Below are 19,608 nucleotides of genomic sequence, written 5' to 3' on the forward strand. Positions count from 1 at the left end.
GGACGTTTTCGATCTTATTTTGAGAAAATTGAAGCAAACTGACGGCTAATATCGAAATAGTATTTCATTATATTCCGTTTTTATAACTGTTTGAAACAAAAAAAAATCACATTTTAATTTTTTGTCGAAATGGCAGTTAATGCCCCTCTAAACTATCATTCCAATTATTGATCGTTTCAAAAATGTATGTGGATAAAGTATAATCTCGTAAAATTATATCTTAACATTTAATAAAAATTCTTACATCGGCAGAAATATTTCTACTATAAAAAAAAAAGGCCAGGGGGACATTGTGTGAATATAACGATGGCAGATAATGTCTGTTCCAGTTAATAAATGACAGGACAATAAACATGCAAACAATTTGTACTTTTAAAGATTTCAAAGTTTTTGAACAAAAGATGATTTTAAAGTGTTTCGATTATGTCAAATCTATGGACCTCATCTTAATTCTTTCGCATTAGATAATGATACGTTTTAACTAGTTTTTAAGGAAATATTTTAAGGAAATAAAAAAGTGTTATTTTTTGCTGCATATCCAATTTTGTTTACTTCAACTACACTGTCGTGTTACGTCATATTAAGATGAGTGCCGTATCCCTATATAAAGAGGCGCAGCCTGTAATATAAGAAACGTTATCATCAACTTGAATCAATTAAAGTGGTGTGAAAAGCTCATAATTTCTTCATTAAGCTCTTCATTTCAGCATTTTACGAACTGCGCCCATACCGTCTGTTTCTGTCTGATATAAATGCATGTCGAATGGATATGTAATGATACTTGTTTTATACCGATGATACTCAAACGAAAGCAGAACATAGTTTATGAATGAAAACCAACTGTTTTAAATCCATTTGGTAGCCATATGTTAAAAAAGATTTATTCAAATGTGATTTGCATATCGTCAAATACTTGAATGGTTTTTTTTACCATGTTTTACACCTTGAAAGACCAACTTGCGCAAACTACTTTCGTAACCTTTCAAATAAGTAAACATCTGCTGCTTCAAATTGATAAACAACTGATGTTTAAAAAAAAAAGGAATACAATGTCTTCAGATGGATAAACAACTGCTTCAAAAAGGTAAAAAATTCCGGTTTCTTCAAATACGCAAAAAGATGCTTCTTCTGGCAGGTTAATATAGATAAACAACTGATGTTTTACAAAAAATTCCAATATAGTATGAATGTAAGTTTGTATACGCAAAATTTATTGTACATGTATTAGAATCGACGTGTTACACAGTGGACACACCATTCTCGTATTTAACCACTTTCGTAGGCATATCTCGTGAAACAAATGACCACAGCGGGTAACTTTTCCTTTCATCATTTCTTGCAAACAAATACTGCAGTCATTACTGCTTAGTTGAGATTTTGATGCATCTTCTAATTCAGTAGTATACGCCATGACCCATTTCCTCTGTCGAATAGTATTTAATAGAACTTTAATACCAATGAATACATTGACCAGACACATTGCTAGTAGTCGATATAAATCAAGCCACGTGTAGAATCCATAAAATACTGTCCAAACACCAACACAAGCTGTAGGCATACAAATAACAATTATAATCGTTGAAAAAGTCATGCGTGCGTAAAATATCACATCATCAAAATTTTCCCAGAATTCCTGGCGAATTTCATCAAATTTATAGAGACAAAATATAAAAAGCGAAGCAAATATTCTTATGAAATTACAAACGAAATAAGATGTTGCAAGAAAAATGCCCAAATCTTTCATGGAATACTGGACTAAAAGTCCATATAGTATTGCCACAGAGCCAATACAAAATGCAATATGCACGCCGATAACTCTTAGGGTGTTGAATCCTGATGCTTGTATTGCTGCCACTTCCGCACTCGCTATTTCTACGATAATTGAACACGCTTCTAGTAAACAAGCTGCAAGAAATACAATTCTGCTGGACAAAAAGATACCACGGTCTAACGGCTTCATGTCAAAGAAGATCATGTCTGTTGTAGATACATATACGGTTATGATGTACAATATATGTAACCCGAGCTCTTCTTCTGTGGATTCATTTATCCCTCTTACAATGAAATAGCAGAACTTTAACAGATGTTTACAAATAACAATTGAAATTGTAGAAAATGCTATAACGGAGATTACAGAACAACAACTCATGCCGAGTGTGGTATAAAACACCAATTTAGTTTTGTTGATGTCTTGATCAAGGTCAACCACGAGCCAGTTGTTAACTAGGCATACAGTACATAAAACTATAAAATAAGTATAAAACTCCTTTCTATGGAATATGTTTATGTCACCAAATTCTAATTCTTCCAAACGTTGGAAGTATAGATTTATATGCCTTTGCTCTTCAGGAGATAAGATTCCGTTCTCAAACACATGAAGGAATAACAAAACAAGAAACAAAATTGTGACTATAGTTAAGGCGTTGAAAATCCAATCAGGAGAAATTTGTAACACCGTTCCTCCGATGAAAAAGAGGTAAAAATACACTGCGAACCGATATAATGTGTTAACCTCATTAAACCAATAATAAAAAAGGATTAAACTTATTTGAACAAGTTTTAGAATGATCAAAATATGCACAGGGTATCCTGGTGTTTCTCCACACTTTATAAACAACGATGTTACAAGCCATGCTAAAATTATATTTGAGGTTCCCGCCGTAATCCTGAAGACGGTTAGTAAAATGCTGTATGGTAATCCAGGAACAACCAAAAGGGTCAAGAGTCCTTAAATTTAAACAAAAATAGCAAATTATTAGCAGTGGTTCTCAATAACCGCATCGAAATGAAAATAAATAAGTCTTGAATATTAGTAGTCCAATAAAATGAATATTATTATCTTAATCCAAGGTTGTCTCAGCATCTACAAAGGTCAGATCTCCCCTGATAAACCATTGAATTCGAACATTTTTTTTTCAGATACAATGCGAGACCCTTTAAAACAGATATACATTTCGAAAAATCAATTTACGTAGAACTTGAGAATTTGCGAAAAAAAAACGAACAAATAAGCAATAAGTGTATAATTAAAATTTGTCTCTGACAAACTTTAAAACATGTTAATGTATTCATTGCTGTCCGTTTTTCAAAGACATTTCTATTTCAAAACCGTATTACTCAATCATATTTTCTCGGTTTAAAATTGTAAACTGGAAGAGAGGTGTTTTAGTTCAAAGTTGAGTCAAGATAGTGTCAGAAAATTAAATGCTAATTTAACCCACCATTTTTTTCTTAAAATGTCCTGTACCAAGTCAGGAAAATGGCCATTGTTATATAATAGTTCGTTTCTGTGTGTGTTACATTTTAATGTTGTGTTTCTGTTGTGTCGTAGTTCTCCTCTTATATTTGATGTGTTTCCCTCAGTTTTAGTTTGTAACCCGGATTTGTTTTTTTCTTAATCGATTTATGAATTTCGAACAGCGGTATACTACTGTTGCCTTTATTTAGATATTGCTATAAATTCACAAATATTGTTATTTTCATTAATTTCTGAAGAAGAATGTTGATAAAGGGGGTCTTCATTTAATTGTAACACTTACCTAAACAACGCACAATATATGATGCCCATCCGAGGTATTGGTAGCTAAATCTGAATATTGTATCCAAGAAACTAAGGAAGACCACTCGTATACTTAAGACAAGGATGTTTTCCCAGTTTTTATTCTACAAAATAGAAATGTAATTTTCCTAATGCATTGTATCATTAATTATTCATAGTCATTATGAAGCAATTGTGTCAAGAGTTTTGTACATTAATTAGTGGTTCCTTCCGGTTTGTGCTCTCTTATAAAACGTTAGTTTTTCTGGTGCTGAATTATCTCACAATGACAAGTAAAATAAGGGAGATAATAACAATGATTATTACACCTTACATATATTATAAAAATTCTATTGGTTAATACATTATCGCGTGACATGGAGTATTCAGTTAATTTTCATTTAATGAAAGGAAGGACGAATAACCCTAAACATTGACACTTAGCGGTGAATAACCCTATTATTCACCGGTGAATTACCCTTTTCAGCCCCTTGCTATCTCCCATAAACAATGACGTCATTGACGCCTATAAACAAAATGACAACGGCCAGGTAAGAAGTGAAGCCCATCAATTAACGAGGAAACACGATCAAACAAGGCTTGGAAATGCATCTAGTACCGAGGATATCTCTCGTAAACGGTCCTTTTCAGGGCCATCAATATTTTATAGAAAGAGTCTACCTTTGCTGTAGATACCAGAAATTCTTAGACACAAAATAATTTTTCTAACGTAAGTGTATTGACAATCTTTTACTACCGTAAGGACATTTTTTTAAATGTTTCAAAAGACCCTTCCACTGTAAGTTCGGTATAATAAAACAATTGTGGCCCCTTAGAATCGTTGAATATCCAAAATTGTCAAAACTTAAAAGTTATGCCCTCAGGGAAATAACCTTTTAAGATTGACAATTTTTGATATTCACCTCCTCAGCGGGCCATAATTGTATATCTATTTTATTTGCTTCCTTTACTAACTCTGTTCATCCATGTTTCTAATTAAATTTTAAGAAAACAAATGCTTGTGAAGCAGAAATGTAAAACAACAAAAGAGACTCCCAAAACCCCAACATTGGTACTAGAACAAGAGCAACAAAAACTAATGGTGGCTGCCATTGGACGCTTAAACTGATACGATCAATTTTTAAATTGTAAGTACATCTTGTGATATAGCCTTTGTGACGATACATGCTTCAGAAATAGCGGATTAATTGCGAAATGTAAACTACATAAATCGCAGTTGATGTAGGATACACGTCAAGAAATTGGTCGTTTACTGCTATCACGTCTGTCGTAAATTGTGTTATCAACCACACTCCGTTGTTGATTTCTTGAAAAATGTACGAAAAATGTTTTAACTGTTTGTTTGACTGCGCTTTATTTTCAGCTCGTGAGTGTAAACGTGATAGAAGTATTTGTTGAACCTTGGCAAAATTATAGGTACTAATTTGTCAAATTTCATTTTTTTTGTGGTTATCTTTACAAAAGTCTTATGATCATTTTTCTAAATATGAATCATGTACCATGAATGATAACAGTTTTCTTAGGATCAATTACATAAAAGCAGCATTTAAGTTTGTCCTTTACGAGATTATACCCATAATTTAATGGACAACAGATGCTTGTATAGCAAATCGTCGCTCCCCGGAGTGTCTGTAGTAACATCTGATTACAGCAGCAGCAAATTCAGAACCTCGTAGCAGAAAAGAAATCAGATCTCCTGATTACTGAAAGTTACCTAAGAGAGGGCCTAATATTGCAAATCCTCTTGCATTAACAAACATAAGTGCGACTCTATTAAAGCAAGTTTCTTTTCGCAATTCTTATTCGATTGTGCATCGAGAAAAAGAGCCAGATAAGTTTGCTGGGGAAATGTAGATTGACAAGAATTTATTGTTCATTTCGAACAAACGGTTCACCGGAATCAATGGAATGAAACTGACATGGCTCCACAATTGTGTATTAGTTTCGGGGCAACACTTACTAGGTGATGCGAAAGATGAAACATTACGAAGTTATTCTTTATTAAAAGAAATGCTAAGTAGAAATTTTTTCACCAAAAGAGAGAATTACGGCTTATCGAGTTGAATTCAAATCTCGTGTACGTCGGGAAAATGAAAGCCTTTCTGATTGTAGCTATGTATTAAGAAGGTTTGTAAGGTCAACGTATTTAGACCTTGATAAAACTGAAGATTTGGCATTGATTATTTCATCAAAGTCCTTGAACATTTTGAGCTCCAAAAGCGAGTACAATTTTCACATCCTCTAACATTAAAAAGTGCTATAGAGGTAAATTCCGTTAAAATCTCCTATTGACTTCAATGCAAACCTGTTACTGAAATTTAATTTAAACCTGGTTTACCTTTAGAAATCAGAAGCTTACATATATCATTCATTTAAGAACAAATGTATCTCAGTCTTTTACAACAATCAAAACATAGGGTCATGCGGCATTTTTTGGGCCATTTACATGGCCTTGTTTACAAAAACTGTAGGTTCTCACTAAGTTCCTACACTGACCCCCATCAAATTTAAACCCTGTAGTAAAGAAATTAAGTACATTCAGAATTCATTTTTTATTTTTTTAACCCTAGTTTTGATCCATCTTACCAAGAAATATGTATTACAAACATAATCTATCAATTGGTGGAGCACAGGACTCCAGAAAGCTCTCTCCAAAATGGACGGTCCTTAATGACGTATATTTTATTTTACTGAATTTACCTCTATGGTAACAGCAAATGAAAATGAGACTTTTGTAGGATCAACTAGCGTGACAAGTGAAATAAAGAAATATAAAGAATACCAATAAGAATTGACATTGAAAAAAACGAAAATAGGATTGATAAGGAAGAAAATAAATATTTGTCAAAATTTAAAATTTACCAAATCAGATAAAAATTCCCAGTTTTTGGTGGGGTTCGTGTTGCCTAGTCTTTAGTTTTCTATGTTGTGTCATCTGTACTATTATTTGTCTGTTTGTCTTTTTATTTTTGGCCATGGCGTTGTCAGTTTGTTTTCGATCTATGAGTTTGACTGTCCCTCTGGTATCTTTCGTCCCTCTTGTTTCCAAGAATAAAATAAAAGAATTTATGAACTAAGTTAATCAATCCCTGGTGCGGAAGATTTGGCCATAATAGCACAGAATGTAAAACTCCTTTCTGTTATAAGTGTAAAACAATGGATCATTTTACAAATAATTGTAGGTCAAATAAGGCTAGAACAGAACAAACCAGAAAAAATAGAGACAATAAAAGCAGTAATGATTTAAACACAAAGGAAAAGAAGTCGGGACCGGGATCCTAGCCTAAAATACTTAAAAGAGCCCCACTATTATGATAAATGAAATTAAGCAGTGTGGTCTATTCGCAAAGGTTCTTTTCAATAATCAGAAATTTGGGTTTTTAGTACATACAGAATCAGCTATTACATGTAATTCTAAATCATCCTACGATAAACTTGAAATAAAGAACGAACTCTACTACTTTCAAAGCAGGTAGCGGGAAAAGTTTAAAAGTTTTTTGATAAGTTAAACCACCTTTTAAAATAGGTGAACATGACTTGTAGATTTAGATAACATGTCAGGAATATAAGTCATAGACTTATTAAAGAGTTCTGAAGCTAAATTAAACATTTCAAAAGCCTTACTTATTATGCCTGATGAAACTGTGATAAAATTAAGGAAAACACAAAGCATCAATTGTGCATTAGTTAGATTAAAAGAAAGAGTAATAGTACCAGCTAATACTGAAACAGCTCTTGAAACTACAGTTCCAAACCATATGAGGGAAAATAATATGTTAATAGAATCTAATGAACATCTAGCAAAGCAAGGCATTTTAATATCCAATGCTTAAGTAGATGCTTAAGATAATAAAGTTGTTATTTCTGCCCTTAATTGTACCGATATAGATATAACACTGAAGGGTAAAAAGTTGAAGGGAATATCCAATGTATCAGTAAAATTTCTGAGTCTTTAGAATATTAAAGTTTGACAAAACAGATATTAGAGTTTGACAAATCAGATACTGAAGAGCTACCTGAACATTTAAAATGTCTGCTTGAGAAAATGTCCCCTAAAGCTACTAAAGAACAAAAAGAGGATATAAAAAGGCTTATTTCTAAATATCAAGATATTTTCTTGGGGCCCGAGGGAAAATTAGGTCGCACTGACCTTGTTATACACACTATAGATACTGATGATGCCAGGCCCATAAAACTCCTTCCAGAGGAGTTGTTCTTACGCAGAAAGAAATAATTAGTCAAGAAGTTGACAAAATGCTAAAAGATGATAAAATAGAACCCAATAATATTCCCTGGAGTTCTCCATTTATACTCTGTCTGAAAAAAGGATCAGACATGGAGGTTCTGTATAAACTAAAGGGGTCTTTCTTTTGACTCACAAGGATACCTACTTTTTGCTCCGTATGGATACCTCTTTAGATTCGTTTGGAGGGAATAAATAGTCTAGTAAGATCGACCTATTTCCCGGTTATTGGCAATGTTTAGTTGACGGAATACCAAAAACAGATTTTTCTTGCCATCGTGGATTGTTTCAATTCAAAGTAATGCCTTTTAACCTGTGCAATGCACCTAGCTGATTTGAAACACTTATGGAAATTGTATCAAAAGGCTATCAATGTAAAAGATATCTACGGTATCTAGACGAAGTAATCTTTTTTTACCTTCTTTTGAAAAGGCACTTGAAAATGTAGAATTTATTTTCGAAAGATTCAGGCAAGCACATTTGAAATTAAACCCCAAGAAATGTTCTTTTTTTCAACATCAGATTTTATTTTTGGGATCATTAATTACAGCTGAGGCATCGCTTGTGATCAATCAAACATTGAAGCTGTACATGATTGTCCTACCCCTAAATATATCAATGAGGTTCGTAGTTTCCTGGGATTAGCAGGTTATAACAGACGTTTTATTCCTCATTTTTCTGAAATTGCATCTACTATGACATGGATATACCAGAATCCTTAAATTTTGAAAAGGCAGTCAACACACAATGCTGATTCTTTATTTAAAAAACCATATCGGCTTTGTAAAATTGTAATGATTATACAGGGTGTAACAAAACAATAAGTTCTGTTAAATTAACCCTTTAACGGCTGAAAATTATCATGATTTTGATGAAACAATCCCATTTACGGAGGACGATATAGAACAAAACAAAACTATCCCATATTGAGTACTCTGATGTCCCTGATTATATAAATGAATGATGATATAAATGAAAGTCTAGATTTTTCAAACTGGTTAAGAATATGGACTCATGAAGAAATCAAATCATGGCAAGAAAATGATTCAGATTCAGCTAAGATTATTCAATTCAAAACTCGGTCTGATAAGAAAAATCCAGTTGCGAACAAGTGTCTGCCTCCTCTCGTGAAATGATTGGGAATTATAAAGTGACTGGGAATGACTAGAAATAGTAGATGGAATCTAATATAAACAATATGACAAATCTGGTGAAACTAATTTTGTTTGTCCCCAAAAAGTTAAAAAGAACTACATTATGACAATACAATTTCTGGTCATTTAGGTTAAGATAGACCGTTAGAGTTCATTAAACGAAGATTATATTGGCATGGTATATCTTCAGCCATCTTTGCTAGCCAAGGGTTATGATCCATTCCTCTACCCTCTACCTGGCTGATTAAGATAGAATTTCGGATCCACGAGATAATGAATTCCATTGGTCGCAGTTATAACTGGCTGCATCTAATCAACAAGCGCCATTAAGATGACCACATGAAAATGTAGAAAATGTAAATAAACAATTGACACGTGCTGATTGCGCAACAAGTCTTTACCCCCAAAAACGTAGGACGATATTTAGAGAAAATTTTAAAGTTCTTAATCAACTAATTGATGTTCCTGTGTATAGTTCTCGCGCAAATGTTGAAATGTCAACTTATATTTATGGTTCCTGCTTCAAGAAATTTGTACACACTAGCCACAACCATTATTACACCTCCACACGGAAGAGAGTTCAAAGTGCTGTCATTGGTCAGGAATGATGTAGCCGGAATAGGCCTGACTGACATCTACCGGTAGATGGCGCAGCATTGTAATCACAAATGTTGGCTTATAATCTGCCAAGGGTGGAGAGGAGGGACTGGATCGTAACCCTTGTCTAGCGAAGATAAACTTCAGCATAGGCTCTTGGATGAAGAGTGTTCTGTTTGTGCCTAAGCAAGGCGAGATTCTGGATTAAGTCGTTACCCTCTTCAGCAATATCAAGTTGGATTTCCTCTCGATCGGATAGGCATTGATATTGTTGGTCCTTGTCCTATAACAGAAAATGGAAATGAAGACATTATTGTTGTTTCTGATCATTTTACTAAATGGTGTGAACCATATGCCGTATCTAATCATAATGCACTAACTGTTGCAGAAACATAATAAAAAAAGGTTTGGAATGCCAAAACAAATACATTCTGATAAGGGAAGAGAATTCGAATCTCGACTATTTCAAACTGTTTGCCAACTTTTGGGTATTAAGAAAACGCGAACAAATGCCTATAGACCAAAAATAATGGTTTAGTTGAGAGGTTTAACAAAACTTTGCAAATCATGTTATCCTCCTTTGTCAACAAAAAAAGGAATTATTAAGAAGATCCTTTACCCTATCTTCTCATGGCGAATAGGGTAATCGAGCATGATAGCACAGGGGTAACTCCTTATAAAATATATTTTGAAGGGAAATGACTTACCACTTAGATATTTTGGCGGAAATCCAAAGTCCATTTATGTCCTATAGAGTGTTGTACTTGGCTTAAACATAGTTTTGAGATAACTTTAACTTTGCAAAAGATAGTTTGTCAAAAGCTGCCACTAGACAGAATAATACTAACGATAGGGGCATAAAATCTTGAAACTATGAAGTAGGAGATTTTGTTTTGAGATTGTATCCTCCTACAGCTGGTATTAAATTAGATTTATGATGGATAGGGCCATATGAAGTGCTTAATCAATTCTTTGAAGCACATATGTAATAAAAGAGAGTCCAACCAGTCGGGAAATAAAAGATCATGTGTATCACCTAAAACCTTATCTAGGGACAGTTCCTCTAGCTTGAATTGGTCTGTAAATAGGGAAATAGAATCTGAAGAGGAAGAGGGAGAAAATTTTATAACCCCAGAACCTAGTTTGATGACCTAGAACAAGACGAAGGTCCAATAGATACTACCAATTTTAAAAATACCTCCCAGGCAATTATGGTGTGGTCGAGCCATCAAGAAGCTATTACGGTACTCCCCACATGCAATATAACGTAAATCGTTAGTTATTTTTTTAATCATGATAGACAGTATATTTAAAACTATATGATGAATTTGGTTTCCTTTATGATTGAATGAAGAAAATAAAATTGTTAAGTTGTTGGTATATATTTCATTTACCCTATCTTAATTATTATTTATTTCAAAGAAGAAATATAATTGACTAATGCACCTACTGAGTCACTTTATTGAAGCTTATATGAATTTGAAGTTCGTTTGACCCATATAAAAGGTCTGTTTTGTAATGAACGACTGAACATAACTAAAAGTAAAAGTCGAGGCAATTCTATAAGCTGATTAAATAGTTATTTCTTTACATATATGTAATTGAAAGTTGCGAGAATCATGCGATTTTTTTTCGAAAACAGACACAAGTTAACATTTTATCATTTTATTTCTATATTTAATTTAAATGTGTATTATACTTACTGTAACTTGATGACTTAAGCTGCTGTTGTTTTACAGATGGAAACTATTCAAGTATTTGTTGATAATAAGGATCTTTTGGTTTTAGATAAAGACAGGGTCCGGCCAATCTTTAATAATGACTATATATGTCCTGGGACGACGTGTGATGACAGGAAGTTTAGCCGTTTTTATCAGTACATTGGAGGAAGAATCACATCTCAACAGCCTCGGTTTTTCCATGCCCTACCTGTATAAAATTGACACATTCGAGAATGGAGATGAGGGAGCATCTAGTAAAATTCCACAAGTATACGTCACTTTCGGCAAGAAGGGCTGCCGACGGGATGACGAGAAGGAGCATTATTAACTGCAAGTACAGATTTCCTGGTCCTGTATTACCGGCAGTTAAGGAAAAAGTAGTTACCGTATAAGAAGAGTTTGTTGGATTTGTGGAGGTAGGAGAAAAAATACCCCGAGACACGGATTATGAACTTATAGAGCGTAATGGCGAACTGGTGTTGGTTGTGAAGGAATTACTAAATCACTATAATTTATCTATACTTGTACTACTTTTAATCATTCATTTATAGAATTTATTTGGTATAAACCAATAAACATATCATAGTGATTTAGGTGTGGGAATGTAGCGGAGACGCTTATTTTAATAAACATATTTCAGATAACGTTTTTGCCGGGAATTTCAAACGAAATATATCTAAATTTATTGAAGTTCAATTGCACTGGTAATTTCCAGTTTCATATTTACAGAAATTAATCTAGACGGACATTGTTTGTTACTTTATAATGCTTTTTACTTGTTTTATAGCCTTATTTTGCTGTATGTTTATGCAAATATTATGAACTTCTTCTTGTATGTAAATGGCTGCTGTTTAGAGAGGTTCCGAATATCGTTTCTCGGAATTTTACATTGGGGTTTTTTTTCTTCTTTATGAAGTACGCCATTTTACTTTTTGTAAACAAATTAAGTAAAGGTAAATTTAATTGGTTTTGGTCTCTAAACTTCAATTATATTGGGGACCTTAATTGTTACTAAATTTAGGTGCTCTGTCACTCTATATATACGTGTTGGTCATTCAAATTTATCATTGCTTATTCATGAAGAGAGCCACAGTCTTCCCATAGAGACTATTAAGGTATGTGCATTACTTAAAATGTAAACCCATACTGTTTTTGAACAGTGTACTGCTCCATATGAAAGGGAGATATTTTTGAAATTTTGCTAAATTTTTACCCTTTGGCTTTGCCACACCTGGGAATAAAAACTCTATGGGGTAAAATATAGGATTACCGGTAGGAATGAAATAGAATTAAACTTTATAATTTTATAAAGTATAATTTCTTAGGTAACTTACTTTATGAAATGATTTAATGATGAATGATATCATTTGACTGTATTGTGTCAATATACTTTGTTATCGGTCGTCCCACTGTCTGTACACGTATTACTCTGCTCAGCTATTAATAAAATTACATGTCATGGCTTTGTGTGGTCAAATACGTTGACCAGACCCGGACATATCACCGACGTCATAATGAATGAACCGACGTTGATATGTTTAACCCAAACTTATCAAGTCATCTTCCGGTTTGCCGGTGAAACAAAGAAAACACTTGTTTCTATTGTGCATAACACGCAAATACAACACCATAAATGGATTACCTGGTTGTCTGCATATTTATATTGTATCACATAGCAATATGCAGACAAGCTGATAATCGGTATATATATGTTTTGGTATTGATTAAATATGAAAACTTTATCGTCTCACTGATTTCAGTAGCAGACTCATGTCCTAGTGGAAGAACCCGGAAGTAATTATTATTGTACATGGTCTTGTCATATTTAGAAGGTGTGTAATTCATGGTTTTTCCTGGTTTGAATTTGGTTTATCTTATTGGATTGTTGTGTTTGTCTAGTACATAGAGTATGAGCATTGCTTATGTGTCGTCACTTTGTTCCTAGAACCAATAAACATAAACTTAGTCAAAATATAAAACTAAATACTGATATAAACTGAAAGCTGATATCAAACATAAAAATCTAGTTCACTCATCAACTTAAACAAACAAACAAATTACTATGACTGCCTCCTGTTACATATATCACGGTCTTACCCTCAATGTAGCCATTTCTAACAAAATAAGGTCTGAATTTTAAGATTTGAAGTGGAATTTCCTCTGGTCTATAATTAACCTTTACTACTGAATTAGAATCATTCATACGTGACAATTTTTTAAACGAACAAAGGACTTTACAAATATGCCTACGTTTAAAACTAAATAGTGTGTATATGTAAGAGAATGATAATCCCTTTCTACATGAATAAGTACGAGCGTAAGCGAGTATTTATCATGAAGAAAGGGATAATCATTCCTTTACAAACTTAGAATATTGTAAAGTGCTCAAGGCTCTAATGATCTCTTGATTTTTTGTATTCAAGAATTCACTTTATTGTCAGTGCAAGTTTATAATTAATGCATTATTTCCTTTTTAGGCATTTCATTTCATTTATGGATTAGTTTTAGTAATGTCATGACTTGCTTATAATTTTGGAAATTATAATAAATTTTGATTTATACATGACAATGGTAGGAATTGTATAAGTTTCCTTATTGTGAGTATGAATGTAAATCATGTAATAATTTAGTGAGGAATTACCTTTTGTTTATTAACAGTTCAAATAAATAAATTCAAGATTTGAGTTACAACTAAATATTGTAGTCGATCAGCTCTTTACGTGAAATACTACTTCATTGTGTGAAGTAATTAACTCAAACTAGATGTTCATATAAAATGCCTTTTATATAAAATTGAGAATGGAAACGGGGAATGTGTCAAAGAGACAACAAGCCGACCAAAGAGCAGAAAACAGCCCAAGGCCACCAATGGGTCTTTAACACAGCGAGAAAATCCTGCACCCGGAGACGGGCTTCAGCTTGTCCCTAAAAAATAATGTTACTTTATACACGTACTAGTTTATCGAATACTTAACTCCGAAAGATATAAATGAACCAAAATTAAAAAAAACAACATACAAAACTAACATAGGCCAGAGGTTCCTAACTTAGGACTGGCGCAAAAAAAAGCGGCGGGGTTAAACATGTATATCCAAAAATTAAATTTAAAATCCTGCATTTTTCTTCATTTTATCGGAATATTGTTTATTACTGTTCTTACCAATAGCGGATCCAGTAATGAGTTTTGGTAAGCGTATTAGCTAACGATTTAGGTTATATTTAATTTAAAACTTTTTCTCTTTTTTTGCATCGCTTTGATATTGTTTAAGTATGGCTCCACCAAAGAATCATGCAGAGTGTGATACAGTGATAGTTGTCAAATTAGCTTTTGGGGGTTTCATATGTTCTATTTTGATAGAAAACTCAAAAAAATAACAGAAACACAAGTGTTGTACATTTGGTTGCTATGGTTACAATGGCACTATAACAAACTTTAAATTCAGCCCTAAAACCTCAAAAATCTCCGTTTTTCATCACAGATTTTTTTATAAACTGCTAATCATTTTCGATAAAACAAATACATATTATCATAGTTCCACATTTGTTCTAAAACTTAAATTTGATAAACAGTAGTTGCAACTATGGCAACTCTTGTTTCTATGGCAACCAAATGTTGCAGTTTTTCATTTTCTTAAAAGGAGTGAAAATAACGTTTTTCCAATTCTATTTTCTTCCAAGAACAGGGTCCTTTGAATAACCTGTTTGTTTGTATTTGTTCATTGGACCTTTGTCTATAACATATCAAAAATAATCGTTTGTAGCCTCCTTTAGATTTTTGAGAAAAAAAAGGTTTTTTTTCTTTTCTTTTTTTTTGCTGATATTATTTTTTTACAGTAAGCTAAATTTTGTTCATGTATTCATAGCACAATTCATTTGATTATGTCTTTTTAACTTTTATTATATCTAAACATTATAACAAGGTAAAGAAAACAGTTACTTATTTATCTTTATCCTCAAATCAAACTACCAGTTTCCATGGAAACAGAACACACCGATTTTGAGAAATACACATTTTTAGTAAATGTATGCTTTATAATGATAAAATATTTAATCACGCATTTTATTTCTGTATTTTTTTCCACCAAGAATCATCAAATTATTCAAAATACAGAAATTAAGTTGAAAAGTAAATTTGGTTGCCATGGAGACAAATGCCTAGATTTCAAAATTTTCATTCCAAATCACCTAAACAATATTTTTTGAGCTATCATTTTCTGAACAAAATCATTGTTAGGAGCATAAATATTCAATATTGACTCTATACTTTCAAATAACCCTTTGAATATGTTTGTCATCCCCCTTTCTAGATGTTAACTCTGACAGTATCAGATCTATAATAAATAAATGAAAGCTTTTTGGATAAGTTTGTAGTGCAGAGATGATACCCTTCAAAGTATTGAAATATGTACTTATTCTTTAAAATTTTAGGGGAATTCAATTTGATTTTTGGAAAGGGGGAGGGTATGAACCCTATCAATTTAGTAATTATTGTGTCAAGATAAAGCTCACTACTGTTTCTTAAAAGGAGAACAAATGGGTTACTCTATAGGAGCAGAAAACCTAACTGACTCAATGGTGAAATGCTAAATGTTCAATGTTATTGTCATGGACTGAAAATGTTTAACTACATGTATCTCATCAACTTAACATTTTTTTAAAGATCCATAACAATGAGGTCAAGGTCAGATAAATCCTGTCAGACAGACATGTATACCTTACAATTATTCAGTACATGAAAATAGTTATTTTTTTTTTGCTTTTGGTAATTGCTTATGGTAATTGAAAAACAGACCAAAACACAAAACTTAACATTGACCAATGAATCATGAAAATGAGGTCAAGATCAGATCAAACCTACAAGACTGACACGTACCCTTTACAATCATACCATACAACACATACAGTTGACCTACTGCTTATAGTATCTGAGAAAAGGACCTAATCTCCTAACTTAAACCTTGATTACTGATCCATGAAATGAGGTCAAGGTCATGTGATCCCTCTCTGACAGACATATAGGCATTACAAGGAACCCATATATACAAGAAGAATTTGTCCAAAGTACACAGATGCCCCACTCGCACTATCATTTTCTATGTTCAGTGGACTGTGAAATTAGAGGTCAAAACTCTAATTTGGCATTAAAATTAGAAAGATCATATCATAGGGAACATGTGTACTAGTAAGTTTCAAGTTGATTGGACTTCAACTTCATCAAAAACTACCTTGACCAATAACTTTAACCTGAAGTTGGCTACGGACGGACGGACAGACAGACTAACGAACTAACGTACAGACCGAAAAACATAATGCCCTTAGGTGTGGAATAAAAAATCTTATTATTCATAATAAGTGAGCAATTCACAAGACAATAAACTGAAATTTTTTAAAAGTTTTTCAACACTAACCACCTGGTATATATATATTTTATGATTTTGCTGAACCATGAAAATGAGGTCAAAAAAGGGACACATGACAGATGGAAACTTCTAAGCATAAGGTATCTGCATACAAGGTGTGAAGCATCCAGGTCTTCTCCCTTCTGAAATATAAAGCTTTATACAAATAGTTCACACTGCTGCAGCCAGATAGTAATCCCTAAGTCTTGCATAGTGCGACTTTTTTTCACAGGCAAGACAAAAACCAGTTAAAAGCATTATTTTCTTTATGATTTGATGAAAAATAATTTTATTTTAAAATTCAATCAAGTCATTATCCTTGAAGATCCAGACACACACAAGCCAATTCAGTCCCTTCTATCCAAACCGCTTTGATTGCTTTTCCTTGAAGTATTAGGGCAAAAACTTCATGGACCAGTCCATAATGATCAAAAATTCATCCAAAAGGGTAGTATGTCCACGGTCTTGTTTAAAACATCTTATAACATGCTGCCGCCAAGACATTATTTGTGATTCTGATAGCTCTATGTCTCTGTTATGAAGTTTTTTATGTAGTTCTTCTGGAAAATCTGCAAAATAGAAATGAAAATATTTAAATACAAATGTATTAGACTAATACTATTAGTGCCAATTAATGGTACATGTATGAGCATGTAAAAAAAATTGTAAGCATGAAAAATCATAGAAATCAAATGTCATAAAAGATAAAATTAAGTCCAACTCAAGTTAATTCATACAAAGTTTAGTTCTATTTCAACTACATTTATCATGTTCGTGAAAATTGTATTTTCAAGAATTCATTTTGGCCAGAATGCCAACTGATTTTAAAAGATGATTAAGGAATGATCAGATTGTGTTTTCTATTATGGAGAAATAAACTACCCAATGTTGTACTTGTAGTACACATTGAGTAACTTGGAAGCGGGTTATGTACAAGTGTGTACAATAAAATTCAATTCAAATAAACCGAAAAAAAATAACCCCCAATTCTCTACTTTATTTAAAACATGGCTTTAATTATACTTAAAATCGCCTGTTTACTCAACAAGCATGTGATGTCAAAAACTTAAAACAACTGTTAAATTTTGTTTTTTAAAATTAAAGTACAAATCTTCCTACATTATATTTTTGCATCAAAATGAGTATTGCTCTGGGAGAGGAAAAATTGAAAAGTGAAGGTAGATAGTTATAAATAGATTTGATAAATATAGAAAAATAAAGTTTGCTAAATAGTAAATTTATTGTTCTATATTTATCTGATCCAAGTTTTTAAAAAATGTGGGCTCTTTGAAGTGTTGTTTTTTATTGACTCTATTGAAAGTTACATGCACATTGAATCACCATATATGATATAGAGAACTTTACAAATGAAACTGGTCAAAGTTAAAAGTTTCATATCAATGAAATTGAACTTTTAAGCCCAGTTGTAATCTAAATTGTACATTTATGTGTATAAAAATCAAAAGGATCAGTGCAGTAGAAAAAGGCATTTAAAAAAGTGTACACAGGAGAACAAAAGTAGCACAATAGATCTACTAACATTTCTCTATTTGTTTTGACAACTAAATTCTCTGATATAGGAATATCTTTAAAAAAAGTTATTTTTCTATTGGTAAATTACCTTGTGTATCACTCTCTCCATAACTTAAATTTCTGCTCTGGTAACTTTAAATGGTAACTTTAAATGGCACTGGTAGCAGATACATTGTACCTTAAAAAAAGTTAATATTCATCATGTTCATAAGATTTTTAAATTAAGCAAAACAAAAAAATGTATTATAAATATAGAATAACCCTTATACCTTTTCAACAAAAATATTTTTGTTTGTATAAGGCTTAATTGGGAATAGGAAGAAAAGTGAAATGAAAATGCAATTCCAAGGTTTCATAAAGTGAGTCTGGCAAAAACTGTACATGTACATGTAAACTCCCCATTTTCCCCACAGAAAAAAGAGGGTCCGTTTCCCTTATACCTAAGGGAAGATACTTCTTTACAAAAGTATTTGAAACATATATATTTTTGCAAGAATAATAAAATTAAATTGCACAGTAAGGTTAAAAGGGATATATATATGTATATCTTCACTATACAGGGAATACCTCTTGTTACAATTTGTGAAGAGATTGATATTTGGTACATGTAGTATCAGGTTGTACCAGCCCTAATCTAATCTTGCCCCAGTGAATTATTTTGATATGATGTTTCAGTACAGAAATATATATATTTTCTTTTAATTAATACTGAGGCGGGCACATGGAAAACCCACCAGTGTGCTTTTATGATGAGTTAAGCCCAGTCAAACTGATTTTTATATTTTGTTCTTATAATGTCTTTCTGTTACACCACTGACATAGATAGATAGACAGTTTTTTTAGATCAAATATCAACATAAAACATTACAAAAGTTGTATAAAAAAAAGAAGAGTAAAGTCATAAAAGCTGAAAACAATTATTGATGCCTAATCTGGATTGCCCATGAAAGTTATACGGCTTATTTCCAATGGAGTCCACTTATGTTACATTCTTAAAAATATAAAAATATACATGTAGTTATAACAAATCATGACTTTGGCAAGTTTTATACTAATTAACCATGCAATAAAACCAGGATCCCTAATATTAATATCTAAAATCAGTATGCTTTACTATAAATTGAATATAAATAACAACAACGAAACACATTGCTCTACTAATTTGTATCAAAAATGAAAAAAGGGAAGGAAAAACAGTGCAAAGAAAGTGTGAAACCAGGTACATGTAAATCATTTTCACTGTCTTACGCGAGTATTACTATTGTAGAATAAAGGATGATGGGAAAACTGTGTTTGTTTACGTTTTGAAGATACAAAATAATTGATTTGAATATAAAAATAATGAGATGTGGTATGATTGCCAATAAAAAGCAGAATCTGGAATATCGATTTTTGAAAACGA

The 19,608-nt window shown here is 32.3% G+C and overlaps 1 protein-coding gene across 2 annotated transcripts; it reads right to left on the reverse strand.

The window, feature by feature from the left end:
- Window positions 1-865: 865 nt before the first annotated feature.
- On the reverse strand, window positions 866-13,722 carry LOC127738177 (protein TRC8 homolog). 2 transcript variants are annotated; one of them, XM_052249330.1, is made up of 4 exons: window positions 11,257-11,432; window positions 9,770-9,836; window positions 3,540-3,663; window positions 866-2,727 (listed from the first exon to the last, which is right to left on the reverse strand). In XM_052249330.1, the coding sequence occupies exon 4, from the start codon at window positions 2,147-2,149 to the stop codon at window positions 1,211-1,213; it is 939 nt and encodes a 312-aa protein (XP_052105290.1). In that variant the 5' UTR covers window positions 2,150-2,727; window positions 3,540-3,663; window positions 9,770-9,836; window positions 11,257-11,432; the 3' UTR covers window positions 866-1,210. The 2 variants fall into 2 exon arrangements, with proteins under 2 accessions (XP_052105290.1, XP_052105289.1); XM_052249329.1 differs by lacking the exons at window positions 9,770-9,836; window positions 11,257-11,432 and adding an exon at window positions 13,372-13,722.
- Between the last annotated feature and the right edge of the window lie 5,886 nt (window positions 13,723-19,608).

Source organism: Mytilus californianus, unplaced genomic scaffold (genome assembly GCF_021869535.1).
Source record: "Mytilus californianus isolate M0D057914Y unplaced genomic scaffold, xbMytCali1.0.p SCAF_4, whole genome shotgun sequence".
Lineage (NCBI taxonomy): Eukaryota > Metazoa > Mollusca > Bivalvia > Mytilida > Mytilidae > Mytilus > Mytilus californianus.

What these genes read in the sequence shown, in the direction of transcription:
- LOC127738177 (XM_052249329.1), bottom strand. An exon ending in ATATATTGTGCGTTGTTTAG is followed by an intron (nt 2,728 to 3,539) that starts GTAAGTGTTACA and finishes TTTAAATTTAAG; the next exon opens with GACTCTTGACCCTTTTGGTT.